The sequence below is a fragment of the Myotis davidii genome, unplaced genomic scaffold (genome assembly GCF_000327345.1).
Source record: "Myotis davidii unplaced genomic scaffold, ASM32734v1 scaffold111, whole genome shotgun sequence".
Lineage (NCBI taxonomy): Eukaryota > Metazoa > Chordata > Mammalia > Chiroptera > Vespertilionidae > Myotis > Myotis davidii.
Window position 1 is genome coordinate 3,374,536 of NW_006284347.1, and position 10,680 is coordinate 3,385,215.

The window sequence follows — 10,680 nt, forward strand, 5'->3', positions numbered from 1 at the left end:
AGTAACACATAGAATATTGGGGGGTTTGCAGAGTATTGCTTAATAAAAGGAATCTTTTTAGCTTTAAGATAAAATTTCTTAGATGCATACACGTTTCCCGCCCCCAGGAGTCCAGTAATATATTTGGCTTTTCTTTTTTCTCTCTACTATATGTGATGCTTAGTTTTATGTGTCAACTTGACTGGGCCACAGGGTGTCAATCCAGAGTCAAACTTTACTCTGGATATTTCTGAGGATGTTTTTGGATGAGTTTAACATATATATGGATAGCCTGAGGAAAGCAGACTACCCTCCCCAAGGTGGGTGATCTCATCTAATTAACTGAAGGTTTGAATAGAAAAAAAGACTGACCCTTCCTGGAGTAAGGGGGAATTCCTCCTGCCTACCTACCTGCCTGCCTTTGAGTTAGAATATCAGTGCTCTTTTCCCCACATCTTTGGACTCAAACGGAAACATCAGCTCTCCTGAATCTCTAACACTCAGACTCAGACTGGAACTACACCATCAAACTCTCCTCAGTCTCCAACTTGCCAAATGCAAATTTTGGGACTTTTTAGTCTCCATAACTGTGAGCCAATTCATTTCTTTTGTGTGTTTGTTTTTTGTTAATTCTCACCCGATTTTTAGGGAGAGAGGGAAAGACAGAGAGAAACATTGATATGAGGGGAAACACATCGATTGGTTGCCTCCTGCATGGGTCCTGACCAGGGCCTGGGGCAGGGAAGAGCCTGCAACCAAGGTACATGCCCAAATCCAGGACTCTTTGGTCTGCAGGCCAATGCTCTATCCACTGAGACAAACTGGCTAATTCTTTATAATAAATCTCTCTGTCTTTCTCTCTATATATATCCCATTGGTTTAGTTTCTCTGGAAAACCCTTACTAATACACCATGTAACTATCTTGATAAATGCAAGAGAGAAAGAGAGAAAGAGAGAGAGAGAGAGAGAGAGAGAGAGAGAGAGAGAGAGAGAGAGGGAGAGAGAGAGAGAAGCATTAAATAAAATTCAAAACCCATTCATGGTTAAAAAATAAAGAAAAAATTTAAACTGAGGTATCTATGAAGAATGTTCACAGCAGAAACAATATTCAAATTTAGGCACATTGCTCTCATAGATTTTTTATATTAAAAGTCAACTTTTAAATTAACTTGAGTTATCATCAACCAAAAGAGCTACATATAATTTTACTTATTTTATAACTCTCCCTGTGGGAAAATAAAACTTTCTCAGATTCCTCAGTGCTTCTGCCAAAAGCCCTCACCTTCCATATTATATAAAGAGGGAATGTTGCTTTCATTTTTACCAGAAATATTTTGCTGTTTACATACCTTAAGAATTAGATCTGTAGCAAATTATACAGTTAATTGCTCTAATCCAAAGGAGAATTAAATTTCTCTTGTTCCCCTGAGAGTGCCTAGTGGGTCCCCAAGAAGGCAGAGGTGAATGCATAGATTAATTCCTAGTTTCAGTCCCAAGATGCCAGGAAGATAGAGCTTTCTCCTATTTACATTTTAAGCAAGAATGAGTCCTAGGAATTTAGAGATGTCATTAGAACAAAGAGAGCTAACTGACTCCTGTGAAGATATGATTTATTTACCAAAGGGTTAGAGCAGGGGTGGGCAAACTTTTTCACTCGAGGGCCACAATGGGACAATGGGTTCTTGAACTGGACCGGAGGGCCGGAACAAAAGCATGAATGGAGTGTTTGTGTGAACTAATATAAATTCAAAGTAAACATCATTACATAAAAGGGTACGGTCTTTTTTTTTTTCAATAGTTTTATTCATTTCAAACGGATGCGGGCTGTAGTTTGCCCACAGCTGGGTTAGAGTTAATATTCATTAACATTTTCAGAGGCCTTTTCAGGGGCGGAGGGAGAGAGCTACTTCCTTTCCTTTATAAGCAAAGAAAAGTCATTGTTTCTCACCCCTTATCTATGGGATGGCTACTCCATAAATAAATGACCTGTATCTTGTTGCATTTTCCTAACAGTAATGACTAGAGCAGTGATTGGCAAACTGCGGCCCCTTGAGTATGGCTCTTCCACAAAATACCACATGCAGATGCGCACGTACAGTGCGATTGAAACTTCATGGCCACACTCAAGGGGCCAAAGAGCCGCATATGGCTTGCGAGCCGCAGTTTGCCGACCACTGGACTACGGCAAAGGAGGGCCAATACATTTATTACTTACTATAAGGTATTCACTATATTTGTCTGATCCAGAACACCTCGTGTAGATCCAAGATAAAATTATTAACAACCCAATAGTTCCCAATGCACCTCTCATTATGAGAAATATGAAAAAAGTAACTATAGTTAGAGTAATTTCCAATGAGGTGCAGGAAAATGAATGCTACACAAAATACCTAGGTCTATTAGATTCAGGTAGTGTATTCTTATGGAATACCCATACCCTCTGTTACTTCACTTCTTGATTCTGGAAAGACCCAGTCCTCCACAAACCTTGCTCAGATTAAGAACAAAATGCCAGCATCCTTCTTATCCTTCCAGTGATTCTCATTATTAGGAACTGAGGAGATACTATGATTTTCTGATAAACTCCTCACTGTTAAGATTCTCAATACTCATTCTCTAAAATGTAAAAATTATATGATTTGGATAACTCACAACATCCAAACTATCTAAACTTTCACTTTTACTTTCTGAACTCAGTAATTGAACAGATTTTGATCATGAGGAACACTTGTATTATAGACAGGCTTTCAGAGGAAAACAAGAAATCCTCCTATATAATAAAAGGCTAATATGCAAATTGACTGAATGATGGAATGACTGCTCACTACAATGAGCACTGACCACCAGGGGGCAGACACTCAATGCAGGAGCTGCCCCCTGGTGGTCAGTGCACTTCCTCAGCCAGAAGCCGGGCTCACAGCTGGTGAGCACAGCATCGGTGGCAGGAGCCTCTCCCACCTCCGTGGCAGTCGGTCAACCCCCGAGAGCTCCTGGACGCAAGAGGGCACAGGCCAGTCTGAGACCTGCCCCCCCCAGTCCCCCCATAAGCACACCGGGTCTCTAGTGTAATTATAAACGTATATTCACATGTATTGAATGTGTATGCATGTGTATGTACGTGTATGTTGTAAGATGCCTAGCCCAAAGGTTTCTACCCAGTTGTTCAAAGTGTTATTGCTGGGTGTCCACCAATTCACAAGTTTACAAATTCTGCCTATAAATTTGTATATAACTTGATGCTCCCATCTATAAACAATGTATTGGTTAAGCGAATCTATATGCATACAATGAAAAATCTATGTAGACAATAAAAATGAAGTTGTGGGTTCTGAAAATCAGTAATACAAATCTCCATTTGAATACCTGGAAACTGAGGCTCAATAACATGAGGAGTAAAAATAAGTCAACTGCTGAATAACCTGTATTAAATGGCATACCGGTGCAAGAACATCTGATCAGCATTTAAACATGAGTTCACCTATCTCTCATGTTAACAGAAACCTTGGGATAGCCACTACTCTATCAACCACTTCATCTCCTTCACTAAACTGTACACATTAGCATCACTCCTGAACCCATCACAATCTGATCCCTGAAGTAATTTAATTTCTCTACCTAAACTCAATATATTCCACACCCATTGACCTGGATACTACCTACTAAATATGTCTTAAACCAGTCTCTTCTTATATCATCATTCTTACTTTTCTCATCCAAACATACATCACCCTCTATGGTAATAGTTTCCTACCTCATCTCTCTCTCCCTCCTTCAATTTATCCTCTACATAATAACCAAGGTAAGCAAAAAACAGATTTGATCATGCTGCATACATAATCAAAACCTCATCCAACTCCCTTTAAAAACCATTGCTCTTAGGATTAAGTCCAAACTTCCAAATATTTGAACATTGCCTGCATGATGCTGTAGGATATAGCCTCCTATAACCCTTTTCCAGCCTCATGTTCTACCACTTTCTCCCAATTACTATAATGTTCTTTTATTTCTTCAGCCTCACAAATCATTTTTTTGAATCTTTAAATATGGCACTGTCTCTTCTGGAACCACATTTATCTGAGTAATTCCATTTACCACTCTGTGTAGTTCAAGAGAACAGAGTCTCTTTCCTTCATTTTTTACTGAACTATACCCCTTACATAAATACATGACATTCAAGAAGTATTTTTTTAATATCACAGTCACAATTACAAAATAGAACAAAGATACTTCACGGGAAGACTGGTCTGTAGAAGGTCTAAGTATCATGGCTATAAAGGAGAGTACCAAAGGCCATAGTAAAATGCTGTTAACTAAATGGCAGCAACAAAAACAGAGACTTTGTGGTATTTTCAGAGATAAAAATGAAATAAATTGAAATATTATATGATCACTTATTAATAGTTTCTAAGGGAGAAAAAAGAACATTTTAAATTTTACTCACAAGTTTTTCTTTCTCTAGTTTTTGCAGTAAACTCTCCATGTTACTTCCAATTCTTGTCTTTTCTACAACTTCATAAAGACTGCAATACATTCCATTCTTCAAAACTGACATAAGAAAAAATACATAGTAAATATTCAGATTCAAGTCTGCTTCTTATATTTCAGTAAAATTAAATTACTTTACCTTCATTTGAACCGAAGTATGCTTCCCTGTAAAACAGCGCTGGAGGAATTTTCTGTTTCAGATGATCAATACTCATAACTGTTTCAACATCTAGCTTCTCAGGACTGAAAGAAAATTTAAAAAGCATATTTCCATACATGTATTTTTAACTCTAGCAATGGTATATCTCTCTCTCTCTCTTTTATAGACACACACACACACACACACACACACACACACACCCATCTTGCTGGAAAACAAAGAGCATATTTATTAGCACCGTACTTTAAAGAAGATTTGATATAGGAAGTCCAGATGTACAGGTAAATAGATACATAGCCTGGCAATATTACCAAACTTCCAAATGTAAGGCAGAAGCTAATTCTACATGCCAATATTACTAATAACAAAGGATATAAGGTTGTCATTTTATTAAAAACAATTCAAGTATCTACTGTTCACATAGTCCTCAAACATTTATGAAGGTTCATGTTTATTGTGATGGTATCAAAAGATCATTTTATTTTCATTTTTTAAATTGATTTTTAGAGAGAGAGAAAGGGGGGAGAGAGGCAGGTAGAGATGGAGGGAGGAGGGAAGTAGAGAGGGAGAAGGAGCGGGAAAAAAAAGAGAAACATCCATGTCAGAGCAAAACATCAATCGACTGCCTGCCGGGGATAAGCCCTCAACCTGGGTATGCGCCCAGACAGCAAATTGAATGACAACCTTTCGTTGCATGGAATGATACCCAAACAACTGAGCCACACCACAGGGCAGCAAAAGGTCATTTTAGACTTTTCTATTCCAGCATATTCCCAAGACTGAAAACAGCCTATAAATTTTAACTTAAAACATCAAAGCTGTTTCCAACAAACAACTGATAAATTTTAAGTCTATCATGTTCAAATTGCCAAATGGAAAAATATATCTAATAAAGATAAAAATTTTTGTATTGATTTTAGAAAGAAAAAAGGGGAGAGAGAGAAAGAAAGAAACATCGATATGAGAGAGCAACATCAATCGATTAGGTTGCCTCCTGAACGTACCCTCACCAGGGATTCGAACTTGCCACCTTTCAGTGTATGAGACAACACTCCAACCAAATGAGCCAAACCAGCCAGGGCTTGGATAAAACTTTTTAAAATCAGAGAAAATAAGAGTCCATTAAAATCTCTGTCAATTACTTTGTTTTAGTGATCAGATTCAAAGAAATGGCCTCAATACATATTTAAATGTAGTCATTAATCATTCAATAAATATTTACTAATATTCTAAGTAAAAGGACTACAGGGATGAATAAGTCCCCTGCCTTCATAGAGCTTATAATCTCACAAGGCAGATAGAGAACAATAAGAAAGGTATTTACCAGATGGTGATGGTTTTAAGTTCTAAGGGTAAAAAAAGACACTAAGAGTACACAGGATAAAACTTTTTAAAATCACTTTTAAGATTTAAATTCATTAAGAAAAAGTTTTATGCCACGAATGTGTATGACTTTTTAGCCCATCCTCAAACCAAGATAGAAAACCAGAGGGCTCATTATGCCAATTAAGTTTCTAAAGATATCAAATCAATCTTTGTAAAAAACAAACCAATACTGATAATGAAGTTCTTATGCACTAAAGTACCAAAGTAAAATTTAAATACAAGTAAGAAAGAAAAGGAAATAGGGAAATCACTATTTTTTGGTAATATAGCATACTTACAGTTTGATAGGCAAAAAAGCACGAGTGGCTGACCTCAGAGAAATATAGCACAAAAGCTTTCCTTTATTTAAAAGCTGTCCTTTCCACAATGTGTAGTGAAATTTATCTTAAAAAAAAAAAAAAAAGGACACAATTCTTGGCAACCCAGAAGCAAATATATGTTTACTAGAAAAAAGGAAAAAAACATCTAGAAACAAGGTTTTGTAGAACAAAACAAAATATTTGACATTTATATTTACAGGAGAGTCCAAATATTAGGATTTTTTGTTTAAACTATCGTTTCCTCTACAAAATTATTCTAGCTGCAAAGAATAACAATTTTGTCTAAATGTCTTCACATCAGAAAGCTGAGGAGCAAAGACAAATAATTTGCCCTCTTATTTCCCCCAAAAGAGACTATATGAAATTCGGTTAACTACATGAATCCATACAATGTCTCATATCTTCTTCTCAATCTCTTTTCATTGTGGAGAAACCTGACTGAAACCTTTGATGAATTTAATACTTTTAAAGGCTGAATTGTGAAACTTGTATTGTTTACTATTATTGATCCAAGTGGTCAAACCTGATCTATTCACAGCAGCAGCAGCTTCTCAGGGACACCTTATGCCTGGATGACCAAATGCTGATGCTATATCATAGCATGGCCTCACCCTCCTTTTCATACTTTGCAGCTTCTCATTCATTATGAAAATAAATCAAAGCACTTAATGTATTAATTTTTTACTATGTGCATGTACTCTTTTTTCTTTTTTTTAATATATTTTCTTGATTTTTTACAGAGAGGAAGGGAGAGAGATAGAGAGCTAGAAACATCGATGAGAGAGAAACATCGATCAGCTGCCTCCTGCACATCTCCTACTGGGGATGTGCCCACAACCCAGGTACATGCCCTTCACCGGAATCGAACCTGGGACCTCTCAGTCCGCAGGCCGACGCTCCATCCACCGAGCCAAACCGGTTTCGACTGTGCATGTACTCTTTCAATTTAGAAAACTAAAGAATCTTACCTGCATTTCTATCTGCATTAAAGCTGTTAGATCTACAAAAAAAAAAAAAATTTTTTTTAAATTACCGATTGTTAATATAAAAGTTAACACTCAGGACCTTGAGATAGGTGCTATTTTTAATGGCATACTATACAAGAGAATTAAATTCTCCTTCCAAGTAGGAGGAAGCAGTTAATTACTTACTATAACATTTAATAAATCCAAGTTTACTTGGAGAAAAGAATTACTTACTTGACCTGAATTACCTTATTTGCCCAAAATTAAGGTGCTGTTTTACCCAAAAATATCCATCAGGAGAAAATAAGAGTCCATTAAAATCTCTGTCAATTACTTTGTTTTAGTGATAAGATTCAAAGAAATGGCCTCAATACTTATTTAAATGTAGTCACTAATCATTCAATAAATATTTACTAATATTCTAAGTGAAAGGACTACAGGGATGAATAAGTCCCCTGCCTTCATAGAGCTTATAATCTCACGAGGCAGATAGAGAACAATAAGAAAGGTATTTACCAGATGGTGATGGTTTTAAGTTCTAAGGAGTAAAAAAAGACACTAAGAGTACACAGGTTAAAAAAAAAAAATCACAGAAGACCTCACTGATAAGGTCACCTTTAAGGAAGTGTAAGTGTAAATTATGCAAATTGGGGAACGAGAAGAACAGCAGATGCAGAGGCCCTGAGGCAGGCACATTAACGGGTGGCATTCAAGGTACAGCAAGGATGTTCAATCAATGCTTGTTTTAAATGCTATGAAGGTAAAAAGATGGAATCAAACAGGAGGCAAAGAAAATTAATGGATAATCATTATTCCTGGGAGTATGACCTCATAATTATTAAAGCGCTGAGTACCTTCTGAAGATCATTGCTGAAAGGCAGTATAACAAATATATCATGGAGATGATAAATACAGACATATACGCACATACAAAAAACCCAAATGTCTGGATATTATGTGAATCCATACTTGTGGCTATGGATGGTTTCTAGGACTAATCACGATATGAAAAAAGTGTTAGATCTCAAACAAGTAAAATGAAGATGATGCTTTGATCTGGAAACTAATAAAGAAGTCAACCTCAAAAATGTCTAGTATGTTTAAGAATGTGGCTTTAAAAACAGCAATATTTCTAAACAAATGTATATCATACACGACTTTGATTATGGGTACTCAAATTAAAAATATGTAGATATTTGACCATTTCACCTATATCCTTACTTAATTTTGCCAAAACATTTTCTGGAATAACTACATGGGAACAAAAAAAGGGGAAGCTACTTTATATTTGGTCACCTTATATTATAGCTTACAGGAAATCAATGGTACTCAACTCTGGCTAAAAATCAGAATCAGCCTGGTCACTGTTTTGATTCCCAGTCAGGGCATATGCCCGGGGTTGAGGGCTCAATCCCCAGTAGGGGGCATGCAGGAGGCAGCCAATCAATGATTTTTCTCTCTCATTGATGTTTCTATCTCTCTAGAAAAAAAAAAAAATCAGAAATCACTTGGAAGCTTTTAAAAACTACCAGTGCTTAAGCTACTTAATACCTGATTTTGGTTTAATTGGTTTGAGGAGGGAGCTGGGGCTTCTTTAGTAGAAGCTCCCGATTTCCAGGAGAGCTAACACACAAAATTTCACTTTTAAAAACTACCTTTACTCAACTATGCAAACCTTCAATATCAAGGAAAAAGAGGTTTAACTGTGAGGTTCAAGTAAACTTTAGCTTATATTTCCATATAGTTTCAGTATCTGTCCTTTACATTAACATTTTAAATATATTTTTACTGATTTCAGAGAGAGGGAGAGAGAGATAGAAACACTAATGATGAGAGAGAATCACTGACTGGCTGCCTCCTGAATGCCAATGGGGGGTCAAACCTACAACTTGGGCATATGCCCTGACTGGGAATCAAACATGACCTCTTGGATCATAGGTCGATGCTCAACCACTGAGCTACACCAGCTGGGCTACACTGACCTTTTAAATCACAAAGAACATTTATGTATCTAATTAATATTAAGGGAGAAAAAAAATAGGAACAAAACAAAGTGTTCCTTCTAACTATGCAGTCCAGGTTATATAATATAACACCATTCTGGATGATGCCCAAAACTCCTAAACCTTACCTTAATGAAGGTACAAACTTCGGAGGTTGTATATCATCTTGGTAAGTAAAAGACACAACTGCATATGGACACACGTGTCTTGGTCTTTGCCTTAGTTCATCAAAGCTATACTCATAGAAGTAATACTAAAAATAAAAAAATGCAAAATTAACTTCGTTAAGAAAGCAAAAATACAGAGTGGGAATCTTGTATTTATCTGCCTGGTTTTTGAAAAATATAACACTTAAATGTGCCTCTACCAGAAAATATCTTTAAACACTGCTTGCCAATTTAACTATAATAATTTACACTTTATATTCATTTTAGGATATAAATTTTACACACACACACACACACACACACACACACATATATATATTGGATGCCAGAATACTAGTAGCTTGATTCCAGAAGTTTACTTCTGAAGACTTGACAATCAGGAATATGGTCAACAAATTTCCTCATAAAAATGTTACAAATGGGGCTCCCAAATCAGCTCAGAAAAGCCAATTTGATACAAAATTAAAATACTACAGACACAACCTCAACCAAACCTACCATGTTGTTCATGTCAAAAGGAAAACATAGTCTTAGCTCTAACTGCAAACAAAGTAGCAAGAGAAATCAGAGTAGCCGACCCTCTTCCTACTGCCCATCTGCATCTTCCCTTCACCTCTTCACAACATTCATTAGACCAGGGTTTTGTGACTTGCAGACTAGTAGTTTGGTCAACCCATGAACCAGGAGGTTATGGTTCAGATCCCTGGTCAGGGCACAGGCCTGGGTTGTGGGCTTGATCCCCAGTAGTGGGGTGTGCAGGAGGCAGCTGAGCAATGATTCTCTCTTATCATTGATGTTTCTATCCTTTTTTCCCTTTCGCTTCCTCTCTGAAATCAATAAAAACATATTTAAAAAAAAAGAGAGAGTGCCCCAGTTTATAAACAAGGCATTATCCTTCGAAGTCCATTCCCTTGGAGTAATGATTTCAATAATGTTGCTCTGAAAATGCCTGGAAAGTGTTTTGAAATACAAACCAGGTTACAAGTTCTGCTAGAAAAGCCAATCCTATCTAATAATAGAGAAACATGGTAATTAACCATAACTTCGCTACCCTCCCCATTGGCTAATCAGTGAGATATGCAAATTAACTGCCAGCCAAGATGGCGGCCAGCAGCCATTCAGCTGAAGCGAACATGAGGCTTGGTTGCTCCAGTGATGGAGGAAGCCAAGGTTCCCCGCCTGCCACAGCCCAGCTCTGAGCTCCGGATGCCACC

At 37.0% G+C, this 10,680-nt stretch overlaps 1 protein-coding gene across 3 annotated transcripts in view; it reads right to left on the minus strand.

Annotated features, from left to right (window-relative positions):
* The window catches only part of FAM208A (family with sequence similarity 208 member A), a 48,081-nt gene that overhangs the window by 31,573 nt on the left and 5,828 nt on the right, over positions 1-10,680 (minus strand). For all 3 annotated transcript variants that reach the window (XM_015571191.1, XM_015571189.1, XM_015571196.1), the window contains exons 6-10: positions 9,428-9,552; positions 7,300-7,331; positions 6,290-6,395; positions 4,605-4,708; positions 4,422-4,525 (exon numbers count right to left, since the gene is read on the minus strand). In XM_015571191.1, the coding sequence (XP_015426677.1) occupies positions 4,422-4,525; positions 4,605-4,708; positions 6,290-6,395; positions 7,300-7,331; positions 9,428-9,552 (471 nt within the window). The remainder of the gene's footprint in view (positions 1-4,421; positions 4,526-4,604; positions 4,709-6,289; positions 6,396-7,299; positions 7,332-9,427; positions 9,553-10,680) is intronic.